Below are 22,517 nucleotides of genomic sequence, written 5' to 3'. Positions count from 1 at the left end.
TCCTGATGGTGAGGCTAGAATGTCCTTTCCAAAATAAAAAAACAAAAACTAATAGCGGGGCTTCCCTGGTGGTGCAGTGGTTTAGAAACTGCCTGCCAATGCAGGGGACATGGGTTCGAGCCCTGGTCTGGGAAGATTCCACATGCCGTGGAGCAACTAAGCCCGTGAGCCACAACTACTGAGCCTGCACTCTAGGGCCTGCGAGCCACAACTACTGAGCCTGCATGTCACAACTACTGATGCCTGCGCACCTAGAGCCCATGCCCTGCAACAAGAGAAGCCACCACAATGAGAAGCCCACGCACTGCAGTGAAGAGTAGATCCCGCTCGCCGCAACCAGAGAATGCCCATGTGCAGCATCGAAGACCCAACGCAGCCAAAAATAAATTAATTAAATAAATTAATTTTAAAAACCACAACTAATCATGTCACTCTTTCACTTTTGAAACATACAGAAAAAAAAAAAGAAAGAAACATATCAGCTACTCCAACCTACAGAGAAAAAGCCCAATCTCCTCTTGTTAACCTGAAATTGGGTAACCATTCATTCACACATTTGAATATCTACTATGTGCCAGATACTGTCATTGTGCAACCACTCTTGTTTCTCCATTTTACTAATATTAATTTTATCTAAACTGACTTACAAGTAGGATTCAGAGTACATTAAGATTCTCAAATCTCAAAGCTCATATCTGTTTTCAAGAGTATAAACTTCTTTATATGATAGACATAGAAAATCACTATAAAAAAGAAATTTAAACTGACATCCAAGACCAAGCTTTTATAATTTTTGACCAAATGATTTCCTTACATCAGGAAATCAACAAAAGTGCTCTCCTCTTCCGCAAATAATAAAATTAGAAAAACTATAGGAAATTATTTTCCTTGAATATGTTACGGTTTTAATTTTTTCAAATTAAAAATAAAACCACATATTCCTATGTCAGGGACATATCAGAATGAGATTTATAAAATAATTTTAGACAATGAAATCAGAGGCAACACTTAATATATCTCAAATGGTATCAGAATATTCAAATTAAATACTTTAAAATATAAGGATCACCAAATTACAAGCTGTACCATGAATTCAACAGGCTAATCAAGTTTCATACATGAACTACCTTCTGAGGATAATCCAGTTACTTGGTAAACAGATATTTATTTATTTATTAAGTGACTACTATTTACCAGGCATGAATCTGGGTGCTGGAGAACTTTATGTGAACAAGACAGACAAAATCCTGGCCCCAAATAAATTACTGCAGATAGTTATAAGTGCTAGGACAACAGGGTAATGGAACAGTGATACTGAACACACTGGCCAATCTCAAATGGTACACAAGAGCTCGCCTCATTTAAATTCTGTAGTTAATAACTAATCTTTACTATTCAGGTAAGTTCTTGCTTGGTATCTTGACATCATTTTAATTAGGGTCAATATGGTAGGTATATATTATATTTTGAAAATGGATCCAAACCATGTAACATTTACTTTTTCAAAGACTCTAAAATTTTCTACCATTATTATAAAAAGCCTAAGTTTTATTTAGAATGCCATCTTTATACCTTCATTTTTCCTTAGCATATCCACCACACAACTGTTATGATTAGAAGCGTTAGTTGCCAAAGATGAATGTAAAGTGGCATTAGAATCAGTTGATGCTTTGAGTTCTGGTTTGTTTTTCAGTGAAGTTCCTTTCATAGCTGTATGTTCAGATTTTGCACTGTTCATTGTATCACTGATCTACAAGAAATAAAATAATTTATTGTAGCAAGTAATGTTCAATTAAATAGAAATACATGTAAAAAACAAGCAAAATAATTTACAACATAAATGTTTTGAAAATAAATTTTCCAAAATACAAAACAGTTTAAATAATATTTTTGTACAGGATTATTCTTTAAATTTTATAATAGTTTAAGAAAACAATTTCTTTCCACTTAACATTCATTCTCAAAAGACCAGTTCTGAAGGGAAAAGGAACAGTACATTTTGAGGGAAAAAAAAAAAAATCTACATTTTTACAAGTGGTAGTTAGTAGTCAAGTAAATACATATGTAACATAGGTGACAACACCAAAGATACTGAATTTAACATTCAAATTTTCTTAACAAGATCAGACATGTACATTAAAGATTTTACGACTCCTAAGAGAAAAATCTCAGTTATATGAAATCTTCAAGCATATGAATTATTCTATATGACTGAGTTTTCCATATAGGCTTCAAGATTTAATACATACATATCAATATTCTTCACCATTAAACATTCTAGATAGGAGTCTTCCTAATTACATTTCTGTTTGTCTTCTTAAAGACACTATAACAAACACATTTAAACCTTTTGATAATTCAAATCATCAATGTGAAAATCAGTTATTATATAGCAATAATTATAGGCCTACTGAACCATAAAAGCGATCTCGCTTCATTCAAATACCCCAATATCGTTGCCTCTTTTTCATTACATGTTTTTTGTTACTTTTATGTCTCCAACTTTAATGTCAATTATAACTGTATCAACTATAATTTCTCATAACTTAAGGATACTTGTCCATGCCCTCTACTTCCCTTCTAATGTGACGATGACAGCCACAGCCATTAAGGAGCATTATACTATGTGATAGGCCTTGTGCTACATAGTTATAAAGTCTGTATCTCATTTAATCTTCATAAGAATTCTATAAATTGGATAATATCATCCCTAGCTTACAGATGGAAAAAAATGAGACTCAGAGATCTTAAATAACACACCCAGGGTCAGGCAGCCAGCAAGTAGCAGAGCTAGAATTTGACCCTAAGTTTATTTCACTACCCAGTGTAGTGAAAGTGTACTATCTGGGAAGCACAGTAAAGCGAAGTGCAAGAAATGAGGTATGGCTTTATAAAGCAGAAAAAGCTAAAGCTAAGTGCTTGTAGGTAGAAAGTCACTGAGAGGTGAACCGTTTTTGCTGAAGAGCCCAGAAAGGCTTGGAAACTGGGGGCATCAGGTTCTTTGGAGGCTGAAGTGCAGAGTGCAGAACACCAGAGGACCATCATATGGAAGACTATATAAAAAGTGTCTTCAGCCCCAGCTCTGCTCTTCCAGCATACAAAGGCAGACAGATTCCTCACCTCCATTCGAATTGAAGAAGGTAGATAGGTAGAAAGATTAAAATGGGAGTCTCTGGACCGTGGTACAGAGTCTCTCTGGTGAGGATGGAGGAGGGGCACCGATACTGAAAATGGGATTAAGTGAAAGTCTGCATACTGAACAGAGAGACACTGCCCTCTCTGCATTAAGTTCCCAGGATACTGATAGCCAGGCTTAGAGCCCTTAAGCAAGAGGTTGGAGAAGTCTCAGGGGAAACCCACTGTTCCACAAGAAAAGATACTGATATTTGTGGATCCTCACTCAAAAACCCTCATTAAGGTCTACTAATCAAGCATGCCCATATGCATACAGCTGCTATGGTCTGAATGTCTGTGTCCCCCACAAATTTATATGTTGAAACCTAACCCCCAAGGTGATGGTATTAGGAAGAAGCTTTAGGCTGTGATTAGTGCCTTATAAAAGTGGCCCAAGAGTTTTGTTGGTTTTTTTAAAACAGATTGTGCTAGATTGTTTTCACAAAAACTTGAAAAATTCACAAGTGGATCAGCAGTGCATGAGCACCCCCTTTTCCTGATGGTGAACGCCAACACTGTGTGGCTGACAGGGTCTTGGTGCTCCAGCTGGGTGTCAGGCCTGAGCCTCTGAGGTGGGAGAGACAAGTTCAGGACACTGGACCACCAGAGACCTCTTGGCCCCACGTAATATCAATCAGCGAGAGATCTTGCAGAGATCTCCATCTCAACGCTAAGACCCAGCTCCACTCAATGACCAGCAAGCTCCAGTGGTGGACACCCCATGCCAAACAACTAGCAAGACAGGAACACAATCCTATCCATTAGCAGAGAGGTTGCCTAATAAACTAAGTTCACAGACACCCCAAAACACACCACTGGATGCGGTCCTGCCCACCAGAAAGAGAAGATCGAGGCTCATCCACCAGAACACAGTCACCAGATCCCCTCCACCAGGAAGCCTACAGAACCCACTGAACCACCTTACCCACTGTGGGCACACAGCAAAAACAATGGGAACTACAAACCTGCAGACTGCAAAAAGGAGACCTCAAACACAGTAACTTAAGCAAAATGAGAAGACAGAGAAATATGCAGCAGATGAAGGAGCAAGGTAAAAACCCACCAGACCAAACAAATGAAGAGGAAATAGCCGTCTATCTGAAAAAGAATTCAGAGTAATGATAATAAAGATGATCCAAAATCTTGGAAACAGAATGGAGAAAATACAAGAAACATTTAACAAGGACCTAGAAGAACTAAAGAGCAAATAAACAATGATGAAAAACACAATAAATGAAATTAAAAATTCCCTAGAAGGAATCAATAGCAGAATAACTGAGGCAGAAGAATGGATAAGTGACCTGGAAGATAAAATAGTGGAAATAACTACCGCAGAGCAGAATAAAGAAAAAAGAATGAAAAGAACTGAGGACAGTCTCAGAGACCTCTGGGAGAACATTAAACGCACCAACATTCGAACTATAGGGGTCCCAGAAGAAGAAGAGAAAAAGAAAGGGTCTGAGAAAATATTTGAAGAGACTATAGTTGAAAACTTCCCTAATATGGAAAAGGAAATAGTCAATCAAGTCCAAGAAGTGCAGAGAGTCCCATACAGGATAAATCCAAGGAGAAACATGCCAAGACACCTATTAATCAAACTATCAAAAATTAAATACAAAGAAAAAATATTAAAAGCAGCAAGGGAAAAACAACAAATAACATACAAGGGAATCCCCATAAGGTTAACAGCTGATCTTTCAGCAGAAACTCTGCAAGCCAGAAGGGAGTGGCAGGACATATTTCAAGTGATGAAAGGGAAAAACCTACAACCAAAATTACTCTACCCAGCAAGGATCGCATTCAGATTTGATGGAGAAATTAAAACCTTTACAGATAAGCAAAAGCTAAAAGAATTCAGCACCAGTAAACCAGCTTTATAGCAAATGCTAAAGGAACTTCTCTAGGCAGGAAACACAAGAGAAGGAAAAGACTTACAATAACAAACCCAAAACAACTAAGATAATAGGAATAGGAACATACATATCGATAATTACCTTAAATGTAAATGGATTAAATGCTCCAACCAAAAGACACAGGCACACTGAATGGATACAAAAACAAGACCTGGGGCTTCCCTGGTGGTGCAGTGGTTGAGAGTCCGCCTGCTGATGCAGGGGACGTGGGTTCGTGCCCCGGTCCGGGAAGATCCCACATGCCGCGGAGCGGCTAGGCCTGTGAGCCATGGTCGCTGAGCCTGTGCGTCCAGAGCCTGTGTTCCGCAACAAGAGAGGCCACAACAGTGAGAGGCCCGTGTACCGCAAAAAAAACAAAACAACAACAACAAAAACAAGACCCATATATGTGCTGTCTACAAGAGAGACCCATTTCAGACCTAGGGACACATACAGACCGAAAGTGAGGGGATGGAAAAAGATATTCCATGCAAATGGAAATCAAAAGAAAGCTGGAGTAGCAATACTCATATCAGATAAAATAGTCTTTAAAATAAAGACTATTACAAGAGACAAAGAAGGACACTACATAATGAGCAACAGATCAATCCAAGAAGAAGATATAATAATTGTAAATATTTATGCACCCAACATAGGAGCACCTCAATATATAAGGCAAATGCTAACAGACATGAAAAGGGAAATCGACAGTAACACAATAATAGTAGGGGACTTTAACACCCCACTTTCACCAATGGACAGATCAACCAAAATGAAAATAAATAAGGAAACACAAGCTTTAAATAATACATTAAACAAGATGGACTTAACTGATATTTATAGGACATTGCATCCAGAAACAACAGAATAAACTTTCTTCTCAAGTGCTCATGGAACATTCTCCAGGATAGATCATATCTTGGATCACAAATCAAGCCATGGGAAATTTAAGAATACTGAAATCATATCAAGTATCTTTTCTGACCACAACACTATGAGACTAGATATCAATTATGGAAAAAAAACTGTAAAAAATACAAACACATGGAGGCTAAACAATATGCTACTAAATAATCGAGAGATCACTGAATAAATCAGAGGAAATCAAAAATTACCTAGAAACAAATGACAATGAAAACACAACAACCCAAAACCTATGGGATGCAGCAAAAGCAGTTCTAAGAGGGAAGTTTATAACAATACAATCCTACTTCAAGAAACAAGAAAAATCTCAAATAAACAATGTAACGTTACACCTAAAGCAATTAGAGAAAGAAGAACAAAAAAACCCCAAAGTTAGCAGAAGGAAAGAAATCATAAAGATCAGATCAGAAACAAATGAAAAAGAAATGAAGGAAATGATAGCAAAGATCAATAAAACTAAAAGCTGGTTCTTTGAGAAGATAAACAAAATTGATAAACCATTAGCCAGACTTATCAAGAAAAAAAGGGAGAAGACTCAAACCAACAGAATTAGAAATGAAAAAGGAGAAGTAACAACTGACACTGCATAAATACAAAGGACCATGAGAGATTACTACAAGCAACTATATGTGAATGAAATGGACAACCTGGAAGAAATGGACAAAGTCTTAGAAGAGCACAACCTTCCGAGACTGAACCAAGAAGAAATAGAAAATATAAACAGACCAATCACAAACACTGAAATTGAAACTGTGATTAAAAATCTTCCAACAAACAAAAACCCAGGACCTAGATGGATTCACAGGTGAATTCTATCAAACATTTAGAGAAGAGCTAACACCTATCCTTCTCAAACTCTTCCAAAATACAGCAGAGGGAGGAACACTCCCAAACTCATTCTATGAGATCACCACCACCCTGATGCCAAACCCAGACAAAGATGTTACAAAATAAGAAAACTACAGGCCAATATCACTGATGAACACAGATGCAAAAATTCTCAACAAAATACTAGCACACAGAATCCAGCAGCACATTAAAAGGATCATACACCATGATCAACTGGAGTTTATCCCAGGAATGCAAGGATTCTTCAATATACACAAATCAATCAATGTGTTACACCATAGTAACAAACTGAAGGATAAAAACCATATGATAATCTCAACTGATGCAGAAAAAGCTTTCGACAAAATTCAACACCCATTTATGATAAACACTCTCCGGGAAGTAGGCATAGAGGGAACTTACCTCAACATAATAAAGGCCATATATGACAAAACCCACAGCCAACATCGCTCTCAATGGTGAAAAACTGAAACCATTTCCACTGAGATCAGGAAGAAGACAAGTTTGTCCACTCTCACCACTATTATTCAATATAGCTTTGGAAGTTTTAGACACAGCAATCAGAGACAAAAAAGAAATAAAAGGAATCCAAATCGGAAAAGAAGAAGTAAACTGTCACTGTTTGCAGATAACATGATACTATACATAGAGAATCCTAAAGATGCTACCAGAAAACTACTAGAGTTAATCAATGAATTTGGTAAAGTAGCAGGATACAAAATTAATGCACAGAAATCTCTTGCATTCCTGTACCCTAATGATGAAAAATCTGAAAGAGAAATTAAGGAAACACTCCCATTTACCACTGCAACAAAAAGAATAAAATACCTAGGAATAAACCTACCTAAAGAGACAAAAGACCTTTATGCAGAAAACTATATAAGACACTGATGAAAGAAATCAAAGATGATACAAACAGATGGAAAGATATACCATGTTCTTGGATTGGAAGAAACTGCACTGTGAAAATGACTATACCACCTAAAGCAATCTACAGATTCAATGCAATCCCTATCAAACTACCAATGACATTTTTCACAGAACTAGAACCAAAAATTTCACAATTTGTATGGAAACACAAAAAACTCTGAATAGCCAAAGCAATCTGGAAAAAGAAAAACAGAGCTGGAGGAATCAGGCTTCCCGACTTTAGACTATACTACATAGCTACAGTAATCAAGACAGTATGGTACTGGCACAAAAACAGAAATATAGATCAGTGGAACAGGATAGAAAGCCCAGAGATAAACCCATGCACATATGGTCACCTTATCTTTGATAAAGAAGGCAAGAATATACAATGGAGAAAAGACAGTCTCTTCAATAAGTGGTGCTGGGAAAACCGGACAGCTACATGTAAAAGAATGAAATTAGAACACTCCCTAACACCACAGACAAAAATAAACTCAAAATGGATTCGAAACCTAAATGTAAGACTGGATACTATAAAACTCTTAGAGGAAAACATAGGAAGAACACTCTTTGACGTAAATCACAAAAAGATCCTCTTTGACCCACCTCCTAGAGAAATGGAAACAAAAACAAAAATAAACAAATGGGACCTAATGAAACTTAAAAGCTTTTGCACAGCAAAGGAAACCATAAACAAGACGAAACGACAACCCTCAGAATGGGAGAAAATATTTTCCAACTAAGCAACTGACAAAGGATTAATCTCCAAAATATACATGCAGCTCATGCAGCTCAATATCAAAAAACCAAACAACCCAATCCAAAAATGGGCAGAAGACCTAAACAGATATTTCTCCAAAGAAAATATACAGATTGCCAACAAACACGTGAAAGGATGCTCAACATCACTAATCATTAGAGAAATGCAAATCAAAACTACAATGAGGTATCACCTCACACCGGTCAGAATGGCCATCATCAAAAAATCTACAAACAATAAATGCTGGAGAGGGTGTGAAGAAAAGGGAACCCTCTTGCACTGTTGGTGGTAATATAAACTGATACAGCCACTATGGAGAACAGTATGGAGATTCCTTAAAAAACTAAAAATAGAACTACCACACAACCCAGCAATTCTACTACTGGGCATATACCCTGAGAAAACTATAATTCAAAAACAGTCATGGACCAAAATGTTCATTGCAGCACTATTTACAATAGCCAGGACGTGGAAGCAACCTAAGTGTCCATCAACAGATGAACGGATAAAGAAGATGTGGCACATATATACAATGGGATATTACTCAGCCATAAAAAGAAACAAAATTGAGTTATTTGTAGTGAGGTGGATGGAGCTAGAGTCTGTCATACAGAGTGAAGTAAGTCACAAAGAGAAAAACAAATATTGTATGCTAACACATATATATGGAATCTAAAAAAAAAAAAGGTTCTGAAGAATCTAGGGGCAGGACTAGAATAAAGACGCAGACGTAGAGAATGGACTTGCGGACATGGGGAGGGGGAAGGGTAAGCTGAGATGAAGTGAGAGAGTGGAATTGACATATATACACTACCAAATGTAAAACAGATAGCTAGTGGGAAGCAGTTTCATAGCACAGGGAGATCAGCTTGGTGCTTTGTGACCACCTAGAGGGGTGGGATAGGGACAGTGGGAGGGAGACACAAGAGGGAGGGGATATGGGGATATATGTATATGGATAGCTGATTCACTTTGTTATACAGCAGCAACTAACACAACAATGTAAAGCAATTATACTCGAATAAAGATGTTAAAAAAAAAAAAAAGGAAGTGGCCCAAGAAAGATCCTTTGTCCCTTCCACCATGTGAGGATACAATGAGAAGTCAGCAGTCTGCAACCCTAAAGAGGTTCCTCACCAGAACTCTACCATGCAGGCACCCTGATCTCAGACTTCCAGCCTCCAGAAATGCAGGAAATAAATTTCTATTGTTTATAAGCCACCTAGGCTATGGTGTTTTGTTACAGCAGGCCAAATGGACTAAGACATCTTCCAAGCTCATTTTTAATGCCTCACTTAAACATGAAAGGGTAGCCAAGCATCACCAGACATTTGATAACAGCCTCTAACATGGAAGTCCAAGACCAAAACAAATTATTTTAAAAGGAGCTTGAAAAAAAGGAATAATGTTGAGAGCAGAATATAACTCCATTTTTTTTAAAAAAGCATAATTCTTGAAGAGATAAGGGAAAATATTACATTCATGAAGCAAAAATAAAATGTCATAAAAGAAATAAAGAATAAGAGCAGGATTTTAGAGATTAAATATGTGGTTGAATATATTTAAAAATTGCATAGAAGATTTATAATATAAATGAAGAAACTTTTCAGAAAGCAGAACAGAGGAAAGATGGAAAATAAAAAGTAAAATCAGAGGATTAGTTCAGGAGGACCATCATTCAATTAACAGGAGTTTCCAAAAAAGAGAAAGAGAATGTGGAAGGAGGTAATAATCAGTAATGAAAGCCGTGAGTTCCCAGAATGATGTGGCCCGCTGACTGCACAGCACAGTGAACGAAGCAAAGACACACACTCTAAGGTACATCACTGTTGAAATTTCAGAGAACTGGGGATTAAAACAAAAAAAATTAGGTCACATATAAACGATCAGGAATCCAAGTGGCAACAGGCTTCTTAACAGCAACACTGAATGCTAAAAGACAGTAGGAAAATGCCTTTGCATTTCTAAGGAAAACATTTCCAATATAGAATTCTATAACACAGCCAAGCTACCAATCAAATGTGAACAGAGAAAAGGCATTTTCACATACGTAAGATCTCAAAAAGTTTACCTTTCATAAACCCTTTCTCAGGAAATTACTGGAGAACACCAAGAAAGAGAATGAAATGAGACCAAGAAACATGGACTCTAACACAGACAACAGGTAAAAGAAACTTCCAATATGAAACAAATGGAAGTTCTAATCTGACAGCTGAGTAGCAGACTTAGAGAAGAATTAGTACAGACTAGAGCATCAAGACAGAGGCCCTGGGAGGAATGGTTCCGGGGGCAGCGGGTGGTGAAGAAAGAAGAAAGAGACTACCTTATATGTTTGAATATTTTGAGAGGAGTTTTATTATTTTATTGGAGAATCTGAGTATTAATTAATGATAGGCAAGAAGAAAACCAAGCAAATGAAAAAGTGAGGCAGCTGATGATGCCAAGAAAAACAAAAAATTACATGAAGAAGGAACAATGCTCACAGCACACTATATGGCTCACCTATGAATATGTCATCATCACAATGTAAATATCAAATAATGATTCAACTAAAAATATTTAAAGGATGTGGGAAGAGGAAGGGGAGGAAATGGCAATATTTTAAGAGATCATAAAATCTTCATCTTCCATTACTAAAGACAATTGACCTAAAACTAGAAAGTCAAGAAGTGGCAGCACAAGGATTTTATTTAAAAGCACAAAGGTAGGGCTTCCCTGGTGGTGCAGTGGTTGGGGGTCTGCCTGCCGATGCAGGGTACGCGGGTTCGTGCCCCGGTCCAGAAGGATCCCACATGCCGCGGAGCGGCTGGGCCCGTGGACCATGGCTGCTGAGCCTGCGCGTCCGGAGCCTGTGCTCCGCAACGGGAGAGGCCGCAGCAGTGAGAGGCTCGCGTACCGCAAAAAAAAAAAAAAAAAAAATTTTAAATAAATAAATAAATAAATAATAAATAAAAGCACAAAGGTAGATACCAGAAGAGAGCTAAAATATTTGAAAGTAGTTGTTTCTAGAGGCAGGATCAAGGGCAAGTAAGAGCAGAGCAGGAAACTATTGCTATTCATTATAAACCTTGTAGTACCACCTAAATTTAAAAAAAAACCAAAACCAAAACCAAACATATATATAAATATACATACATATATACACACATATATATACACATATATATACATATGTATGTGTATATATATGTATGTGTTTGTATGTTTGTATTAGCCTCTGATACTATGTGTAATGAGACTTCAATCTTTTGGCCAGGGGTTCTTAATTCAGGCTACTGTCACACTGATATACGGAGCTTTCCTTAAAAACAGAGTTACCTGGGCATCATTTTAAGATTCTGCTCACTAGATCTGGGGAAAGGCATGGGAATCTGTGTTTATTTGTTTGTTTTTTAATCTCAGAGGTGATTGTGATGTGCAGCCATGGTTGAGAACCCCTGTCCTAGGGTAATATGCTAAAAATATTAATAAAAATTGGGACTGTAACCATAAACATTCATTTACTGTTATAAATTTTTTCAACTTACACTGTTAGGAATGATGCTATTACTGCCTTGTCTGTGTGGGTCCATCCTGACTCCTGTAGGAATGGGAAAGTTCAGACTGATATGCTCTAAATTAGCTTCAAGAAAATACATTACAATCAAATATTTTTTAAAGTTACATATTAAAGGTTTAAAAAGTAGTATATATATCAAAGTTTACCTGTTTTCTTAATAGTCTGCTTAAAAGTTGACTGAAATGCTTTTTGGAAGAACATGTAAAATTAAATTTGCTTTTACTTACAAGTGCCTGTTACTTAAAAATACTTTTGAAAGAAGCTGAAATATTTATGAAAACTAATTAAAACCATCTCCTGAAGTCAAGTAGCATGTCAGATTAAGAAAGTGAAATGAAAATGTAGTTCATCAAAATGAACTACAGAAAAAAACATTCTGCCCTACATGTCTATGTGTTCTACTACATCATAATGGTAATACAGTCAAGTTTCAGAGTTGAAACATATTTTTCAGGCAGGAAACATCATAGAATAAAATTTCTTAAACCAGGTCTAATCACAGGCTTTTCTACATTATCCTTTTTTCGTGAAGCATATGAGCATACACGCTTTAAGTGTGAAAAGTATGTTACCTTGCATATTTGGTGTTGCTGAAGAATCTGATGATACAGCTTGGTACGGCAAGTCTGTATTCAACTGCAAAAGATAGCCTTCAACTGTAGGCACTTCATCCCATTTGACATGAAAAGAGTTGGTAGTGGCTTTGATCAGTTGTACTTGTGATGGTGCCGGTGGTTTCTCTAAAGAACAATATTGGTATTATGTATTAAAGTTTCAAATCTATCAATAGCTTGCCTATATAGCTTGTGGACCTGGAGTTCTGAAAATATCAGCAATGAACATTTCATCTGTTTACTAAGAGGAAAAAACTTGCTCAGATAAACATAGCTATAGTAGGTCAAATGAAAATAATTTGGAGTTCTGATTTTATTTATTTATCTAATTCCTTATATGAATAAATCTATAAACAAAATAATTTGGTTCCAAGCTGAGTCATCAAATTTAAAAAATATATTTAATTCTAGAAGCAGGGGGAAAAACCAAGTACTTTATAGTTACAGCTATGCTATTTTACCTTCTTTGTAAGTTTTTAATGTTATGACCCAATTTTGAGCCAACAGCATACATGTTAGAAATACTGCTAATGTTAGCAAAAATGATCTGAACAGGATATTTTGGAAAAACTTCTTTGAAGTAACTTCTTTGAAGTTAATACCTTCTTATCAAAACTTGTACTAACCAAAACAGGTAATTATTTTGGCATCAAATATTACCAACATTTCTAAAACAATAACAATCATAGACTATTAGAACTGGAAAAAAGGACCTAAGATTATTTCTACAATATCCCTGTCTTCTTTTTGTTTACCTATCAAATTAGGGAACTCACAAATCCCAAGGCTGTACACTCCATCTCTGGACAGTTATATAAGAAAATGTATTTTTCTAGTGAGTTGAAATCTATACACTATAATTTAATCTTTATAGAACAAGTCTAATATCTATCTCTTTGTATCTTTTAGAGTAGGGGTCAGCAAACTATGGCTCATGGGCCAGATCCAGTCTGCGCCTATTTTTGTAAATAAAGTTTCACTGAAATATAGCTATGCTCCTTTGTTTAGGTATTGTCTATGACTCCTTTTATGCTACAACGGTAGAGGTGAGTAGGTGTAACAGAGACCTTATGGCCCACAAAGCTTAAAATATTTACTCTCTGGGTCTTTACAAAAACAGTCTAATGACCCTGTTTTAGAGGATAATTAAGCCTAGTTCCTCCAACTATTCCCATGTAAATTCCTCCACGATCCTATTCACGATCCAGTTTATTTATGTTTTTCAAAGTAAGGCAACCCATACCTGAACAAAAGCAGAGAATAAGAAGACAAGTCCAGGAGGTACACCACCCACATAACAGAAGTTACATGAAGAAAAATACAGAAGGGTGTAAATCAGTGAAATAAACTGAGAATTCCCACAACTGAAGAACATGAGTTTCCAGACTGAAAGGGCCCACTGAGTACTCAACAGGGATTAAAAATAGACACACAAGACAGACACATCATCATAAAATTTAAGAATAGTAGAGACAAAGAAAAAATCCTAAAAGCTATCAGGGGAAAGGTCACATTTAAAAGGACCAAAAATCAGAAGTGGTTTAGATTCTCAACAAAAACACTTGAAGTTTGAATATAACAACTTTCAAAAAAATTTTTTCCCAGCCTTCAAAATTCTGAAGGATAATGACTTCCAATATAGAATTCTATTTCCGCTCAAACTGCCAATTCAGTAGGAAGACTGAACTTATTTTCAAACAATGAAAGATCTCAAAATAAATTTATCACCCATGCACCCTTTTCCTGGGATGTTTTCTACAAAAATGAGAATGTAAACTAACAAAGGGAAAAATATGAGATCCAGGAAACAGGGTGAGAGGCACCGGTGAGAGGCAAAAGATATCCCCAGAAAGATGAGGAAGGGAGACTCCAAGATGATAGGTGTGCTCAATTTGTGGAAGACAATAATCCCAGATTGGAGGAGGAGAAATTTCTTCAAGATGAGGAAATTTGATAGAATATCTGATGCATCTAACCATATGAGAGAAGATTTAAACAAATGAGAGCATAGATTGAATTAGTGGTAAATACATACAAATCTAAAACAAAGTGACCATTACTAATCGATGGCAAACAAAAAATATTCACAATATTCTACATAGCTCACCTGTGAATAGCATTTATATGGTTATAATGTAAACACTGAACACTCATCTAACAAAATTATGATGTAATCAATCATACTCAGAGAGTAGGGGTTAGGGAAGGTGCATAGGAGAGAGGTGCGGAGTGGTGGGAAGAAGAGAGAAATCCTTAACTTCCATGGTAGAAAGTGAGCATATTATGCCTAAACTGAAAAAAAAAAAAAAAAGTAACATATTCATGTTATATGGAGAATTGGAAGTAAATACCATGAGAACTAACAGAGCTGAAAGCACATGCTTGTGAAGCAAGGAAAATGGGAGGAAAGTGTGAGCAAAAGACTGCTATTTTCCATAAAAAACCCTTATGGAAGTATATTAATCTTTATATGAACTCAAATGCACAAAACTTAACCAAAAGTGAAGAAAGGCAAGATGAAGAACCCTATCCCCCTCCCCTGCCCAAACAGAGGCCAAGTTATCACAAGGAAAAGCAAAATCTAAATTTTGCCTTTATAATAGTGGCCATGATTACTTTTAGATAGATATTCCTGTCCACAGCCTTTTATGGAAACGTTTATGGAAAAACTGGCCATGCAATGACAATGATTTTTAATCTTTTAAAAGTCACAGATCTCTTATAGAATCTGGTTAAAGTGACGTATTTGCTACTGAGAAAAATTTATATGTGCACATTTTTCTTCTAATCTCAGAGACTGATTAGAAGCTTATCCTTGGACTTCAGCTCATAATTCTCAATTTCAAAGATGAATCAGTAAGTTCAATTTTCTATATTTTTTCCTACTTGCTAGTATGTACTTCTTGCATAGAAAGCATTTAGTCTCCAACTTAATTGTTCCATTTATTACTTTTTCAAGTATCTTAATTTTAAAATTAAACTTTCTACATTATAAAAGCAATGCATACTACTGTAGAAAAACAGATAAGAGAGAAAACCTTTTAAAAAATGTATAATCTCACCTCTTAGATAATACTTTGGTACACAGTGTATCCTTCAAGATTTTTCTGTTCATACACTTAAAAGAAAAACTGGAATCACAGGTATGTTTTATAATCTGCTTTTCTCATAAAACAACACATACCACGTCTTCAGATCTGATTTCTCTACTGGCTTCCAGACCTCTTTATTCCCTCAATTGCCTACTTGATCTCCTTATTTCATACTTAGCAGGGTTTAAATGGAACTTTTCATTTTCTCCACAAGCCTGTTTTCTCCACAATTTTCCCATCTCAGTAAATGGAAATACCACCAAATTATTCAAGCTAAAAACTTCATCCTTCTTTCCTCTCTTTCTGTCATCTGCCATACCCAATTCATCAGTCGGTTCTGTCAACAAGAACTCCAAAATACGTTCTGAATTTATCCATTTCTCCCCATCTCCACTGTCACCACTAGAGTTGAAGACGTCTTTGACTATTGCAAAAGCCGCCTTTTGTCTTGGTGTGTGTACTTTTGCTCCCTTCAATTTAGTTTCCACACAAGTGCAGTGACCATTCCAAGATGTACACATCTCTCCTTCAAACTAATAAATAACCTACCACGTATTTTTAAAAAATTTAATCTCTACCATGGTGTTGCAGGTCCTACATGATCTGTCCCATGATCACCACTCTAATCTCCATTCCTATACTCTCTTTTACTCAGCTCAAATCTGCTGCCAAACATGCCAAGTATTCCCACCTCAGGGCCCTCATACTTGCTTTTCATTCTTCCTGCAGTGTCCCCACACCCCACCTCCAAACGGGCTTTGTACAAGGGGAGCACCTTCTCTTCACTTGGACTACACCTCGAATGCCATGTCACCCTTTCCCGGCTACCCATTCTGAAGTAGCCTCCCCCCACCTCATTCCTGGTGCCTCTCATCGCTGCCTCACTGTTCTGTCTCACTGTGTGCACATGCTTACCCCAAACTAAACTTATTTTGTTGCTTTGTTTGATTATTTCCCATCATCCTCCTGCCCTCACGCTCTCTTAGAATGTAAGTTCTTTGACAGTAGGGATATTATCAGTCTTATTCAATACTGTATTCTCATCATTTGGAAAAATTCCTCTACACAGCTGTCAACCAATAAATATTTATTGAAAAATGGACGTGAGTTCCATATTAAAAATGTTTTTGGTGTTATAAAACTTTAAAAAAAATCTTTTTATTTTGGAATAATTTCAGACTTGACAGAAGAATTGCAGAGTTCCCATATACCCTTTACTCAGTATCCCCTAATGCTAATACATTTGTTAAAACTAAGAAGTTAACATTGGAGTAACACTATGTATTAACTAAACTATGGACTATTCAGATTTCACCAGTTTTTCAATTAATGGTTTTTGTTCTAGGATTTAATCTAGGGTATCAGCTTACATTTAGTCATCATATCTCCTTAGTCTCCTCCAATCTGTGACAATTTCTCAGTCTTTCCTTGCTTTCCATCACTTTGAAACTTTTGAAGAGTACTGTTCACATATTCTGCAAAATATCTAGAATGTCCCTCAATTTGGGTTTGTCTGATATGTTCTCATATTTAGAATGGTGTTATGCATTTTGGAGAAACGTACCACAGAGGTGAAGTTTCTTCTTATCACATGATATGGGAGGTGGGGGTAAATGATATCAACATGACTTATCCCTAGAGATACTGACCTTGATTACTTAAGATGATGTTTGCCAGGTTTCTACACTGCAAAGCCACTAGTTTTCCCTTTCCGTACCCTATTCTTTGGAAGGGAGTCACTAAATCCATTCTAAACTCAAGGAGAGGGAAATTAAGAAATTCCCTTATAACGGGAAGTATCTACATATATCATTTCTTCCATTCATTTTCAATTATTGGGTTGGCCAAAAAGTTCATTTGGGCTTTTCATAAGCACTTATGGAAAACCCGAATGAACTTTTTGGCCAACCCAACATGAAAGAGAGGCAGTGGCTTTGCAGTAAGTCTCAAAAGACAGACATCATTTGATTATTTATTTATCTAAAGGAAAAACTGTATTTGTTAAATACTCTTACCTACCAGTATCAAGATACCAAAGATCCTTGCAGCAAACTTGACTATTCAGTGCTTTTTTGTAGCCATCTCTTCCACTCCAAAAATACAATCGAGTGCCAATTGCAACAGCACAGTGTCCAGCTCTTGGTCTTGGTCTTGAATTTTTTTTGTCTTCTTGAGAATCTGATACTAGGGTGGTCCATTCTGCTGTATCTAAAGACAGAAATATCCATGACTAATCTACTTTTCTTAAATGACAAAATAACAAAAGTTATTTTATTAATAAACTTTATTTTAATAACTCTTAAAAGACTCACCAAGATTTAAGTAAGAAAATGAACTGGTACATCTCCATTCACAATCATGAGGTGAAGTCTCAATATTTTCCCCCTTATGTGGAACCCATCCACCAAAGATGTACATCCTGAACAACAAAAAAAGAAAACATAAAGTAGCTGGATTTTTTCCTAAAGCTTTAATTTTATTTTTTAGATTTAAAATGCTAATAATAGACAAATATCTTTTTTCTTGACTCAAAGCTTCAGGACTAATAAATCACTTATCACTGTCAAGGTAACGGAAATACAATAGTGAATAAAGTGGTCTTCTTTCAAGAGTTTATAATTTTATGAAGCAATACAGAATCAAAATTATTTCTCTCTGGCAAGTTTTTTAAAGTGGGAAATATTTCAATTATAATACATTTGAAAATCAATATTGTATGCAATATACTAAGGGTTACCTCAGCCAGAAGGACACGCAAATGATCTATGACATCCAAAGTTAAATTTAGAATTGTATGTGTATAGTAACCAAAGAGAATTAAGTTTCATATAACTTTGGTCACTGATATCATCAAATAAAAAACATTAGACTATGCTCCTCAGGGCCCTAAGGGTTCTCGAGACATGCCCGATGGCTGCTGAAGAAGAAAGACTCATCGGGAAGAGCTTAGGCCATGTAGCTTCATGTCAATCAGAGAAGCTCTATTTTAAAAAAATCTATTTTATATATTAGAGTTCCAATGGAAAAACCACATGTTATAAAAGGGTTCTGCTGTTTAAAAAAAATGAATATCTTATTAGATTTTGTTTATGGCTATTTTTTAAGAAGAACTAATGAGGTTCTAAATTACAACTTGTTGTTTCCTAAAACATTACTTTTAAGGTAAAGTCCCTATACAGGTAAATACTTACTTAAATTCTATTTAAACAATATTCCTAATTCTGGCCTAACGTTGCACAAAAAAGGGAACTTGTTGATAGTAACAGCTAACCTTTATGGAGTGCTCTCTATGTACCAGGCACTGTTTGAAGTGTTTTATATGTATTAATTTACTCAATCCTCATGACAGCCTTGTGAAGGAAGTTTTACAATTATCCACTTTTTTTTTTTTTCAGTACGCGGGCCTCTCACTGTTGCAGCCTCTCCCATCGCGGAGCACAGGCTCCGGACGCGCAGGCTCAGCGGCCGTGGCTCACGGGCCTAGCCGCTCCACGGCATGTGGGATCCTCCTGGACCGGGGCACGAACCCATGTCCCCTGCATCGGCAGGCGGACTCTCAACCACTGCGCCACCAGGGAAGCCCAATTATCCACATTTTATACTTGAGGAAATTGAGGTACAGATAAAGTTTCCTTGCCCCAGAACAGATAGGACAAGTATCAAAGCTCAGACCTGAATTCGGGCAATCTGGTTACAAGTCCACATTCTATCCATAACACCATCCAAAGTAAAATCATTGAGCATAGACACTGAATACACACCTGGGTACAAATCAATATGTGAAAAATATGTAAAATATGTAATAAGAAAACAGTGAGTTAGGCGTGTCAAATCTGTTGATGGAGGACAGTTTGACAATACTCTACCTTACACTTATGTAATACCTACTCTGTGCATGATATTGTAAGGAATATAAAGAAGTAAAAGAGGCAGCATGACAAGAAAATGGTAAGTATTTTGGCTCTTATGGGCATATTACTTTATGCCCAGTAAAGTAAATACTTACTTTATGCACAATAAGTATTTTAGCTCCTGTGGGCATATTACTTTATCTTCACTAAGCACAATCAAACATTATTAAATCATTTTCAGGAAACTAGCAGCATCACTCTTCTTTGTACCTATCTTTTTTTAAGTTTGTTAAAAAGAAAAAAAAAAAGAAAGACTAAAAAACAGAAAAACACCATACTTATTTCCTATAACACTGGCTGTATGAAGGCTTCGTGGAAGTGGCACTGTCCCTTTAGTTTCTGGTTTTGACCATGACATAGTTTCTAAAAGTAAAAATAAGTATATTAGCAACTTAATCTAATAATAGCAAATTACTTCAACTTGCAGAATTTAAAAAAAAAGGACTTACAAAAATGAAGCAAAGGGTTTCAAAAACCATTACTTGAATTTCATCTTAAAATAAACATTTCCAGTTGACATAAATTGCCAATCACAGAAATCTATTTACACTTGAATGTTAGTATTTGTAATGGAGAGATGTATTTAGGGTGCTACCAATTTTGAATTAAAACCAGATTAAGGATTTAACATTTTAAGTAAGAGCATATTGTGTAGAAGACACTCAGAAGTGGGAGCGCACATACCCTCCAAATATTCATTCCTATGATCCCTTAAAATAGCTATGCAAGGAGGTTTTTCACTGACCAGCAGTAACATTACTAATGCCACATTTCCTGTAGACAGAGTAACCACATCAATTCAATCATCCTCAACTAGGACATCTCACAGAGTGAAAGGGGTACTATTGATAATTACGTGGGACAATAAGCATAAACCAGGACCATCCAAGGCAAACCAGAACATATGGTGACCTGACTTATAGGGAGCCCAGGAGAGTTACTGTCATAAATCAAATATTCATTTGTTCAACTTGACTGATCAGCAATCACTCATATCAAGTACAACTCAATAAAAACTGTAATTAAAAATCTTTTTCAAAGCAATTTTTTTTTTTTTTTTTTTTTTTTGTGGTATGCGGGCCTCTCACTGTTGTGGCCTCTCCCATTGCGGAGCACAGGCTCCGGACGCGCAGGCTCAGCGGCCATGGCTCACGGGCCCAGCCACTCCACGGCATGTGGGATCTTCCCGGATCGGGGCACGAACCTGTGTCCCCTGCATCGGCAGGCGGATTCTCAACCACTGCGCCACCAGGGAAGCCCCCAAAGCAATTTTTATATTTGCCTTTATCAATCATAATGAGTTCCTGAGCCTGAATGAACTTAAGCTTACCTAAGTCAAGTTGCCATAGGTCATCAAGGCGAGCACCACACATTCCACCAAAAACATACATTTTAGGACTTCCAGAATCTCTTCTGCAATATATAACTGCTGTGTGGGATTCTCTTGGAGAAGGCACAATCCCTTTAGTCACTGGAATGCTCCAACCCACAACACCAGAACCATGCTGTAGCTCCAACTCATAGAAATCATTTAAATATCTAGGATATAATGAAAGAAATTAAAACATTAACATGATACACACTTTTTATTTGCTTTTTTGTTTCTATTTATAAAAATAATATATGCTTATTCATATAATACAGAAAGCCATTAGAAGAGCAGAAACCCCATAACTCATTCATTCAACATGTATTTATCAAACACTACTATGTACCAGGCACTCTTGTGGGGATCAGTAGTGAACAGAAGAGATTAAAAAAATTCCTGCCATCATTTAGCCAGCACTCTTGTCCATGACAATATCGTGACAGTTTCAAAACATAGCTGCAAATTCCCTGACACTCTTCCCACGAGGAGGTAGGCTCTATGTCCCCTCCCCTTGGTGCTAGGCAGGTTGTGACTGCTTCGACTAGTAGAATGTGGTGAAATGACACTATGTGACTTCTGGGGCTCAGTCAAAGAAGGCCAATGCAGCTTCACAATAGAACACTTGCACTTGGAATCCTGAACCTCCATGAAAGTCCAACTGTCACAAAACCACCATCTGGAGAGGACACAAGTGGGCACGCAGGATGACAGTCCCAGTTGAGTTCATCCTTCAGCCATCTCAGCTGAGGCATCAGACATGGCAGTGACCACTGAAGCCTTACCATCTGAGGGCCTAGTCATCACTGCTGTGTCCTGTATGAATTCCCAATGTACAGAATCCATGAGCACAATAAAATGGTTGCTATTTTGCATCACTAACTTTTGGGGCAGTTTATTACATGGTACTAGATAACCAGAACAATCACTATTGACAATAATTAGTAAATACCCTTTCAGACCTCTCTCTCTCTGGATACCCACATATGTATAAGCAAGATATACTACAAATGTTGCTTTGCAACTTTTTTCTTTTAAAATTTTCACTCTATAATGTCATAGCAATGTCCTACATAGCTTTTTTACTCTAGAAATTGGCATGAAACTTCTCATCTATGACATGATGTTTTCAATGTTTTGAGCAAAGTGACATTTATAAGAATCTATCTCTCAACAAATTGAGTAATCAAATTATTACTGAAGTATGAGGGTAAAATTAAACATTTTAGAACATATAAAACTGCAAAGTTTAGCTATATAATTGTTTTGTGAAAAAATGATGCTAGATCATCCAGGAAAAATAAAAAGAAATCCAAGGAAGAATACACTGAGTAAAAGAAATGGTTATGCAAAGAAACTAGTAATTTATAATTAAATTTAAATTGATGTTGATAACCGTGGTTGTGAGGTCTAAATAATCACTGGGAAAGACTGACCAAAATATTAATTTCTTAACATTACTGT

The 22,517-nt window shown here is 36.5% G+C and overlaps 1 protein-coding gene across 7 annotated transcripts in view; it reads right to left on the bottom strand.

Moving 5' to 3' along the window:
* Positions 1–22,517, bottom strand: part of HCFC2 (host cell factor C2) — a 47,901-nt gene that overhangs the window by 14,725 nt on the left and 10,659 nt on the right. For all 7 annotated transcript variants that reach the window (XR_010835896.1, XR_010835897.1, XR_010835899.1 and 4 more), the window contains exons 4-10: positions 21,018–21,226; positions 19,966–20,050; positions 18,089–18,195; positions 17,796–17,984; positions 12,643–12,810; positions 12,039–12,091; positions 1,573–1,750 (exon numbers count right to left, since the gene is read on the bottom strand). Coding sequence is in view for 3 of the 7 variants with exons in the window: in XM_067010003.1 (XP_066866104.1) it covers positions 1,573–1,750; positions 12,039–12,091; positions 12,643–12,810; positions 17,796–17,984; positions 18,089–18,195; positions 19,966–20,050; positions 21,018–21,226 (989 nt within the window). In the remaining 4 variants the exon portion in view is untranslated. The remainder of the gene's footprint in view (positions 1–1,572; positions 1,751–12,038; positions 12,092–12,642; positions 12,811–17,795; positions 17,985–18,088; positions 18,196–19,965; positions 20,051–21,017; positions 21,227–22,517) is intronic.

This window comes from Kogia breviceps, chromosome 12, assembly GCF_026419965.1.
Source record: "Kogia breviceps isolate mKogBre1 chromosome 12, mKogBre1 haplotype 1, whole genome shotgun sequence".
Lineage (NCBI taxonomy): Eukaryota > Metazoa > Chordata > Mammalia > Artiodactyla > Physeteridae > Kogia > Kogia breviceps.
This window is presented reverse-complemented; position numbering and strand designations above follow the sequence as displayed.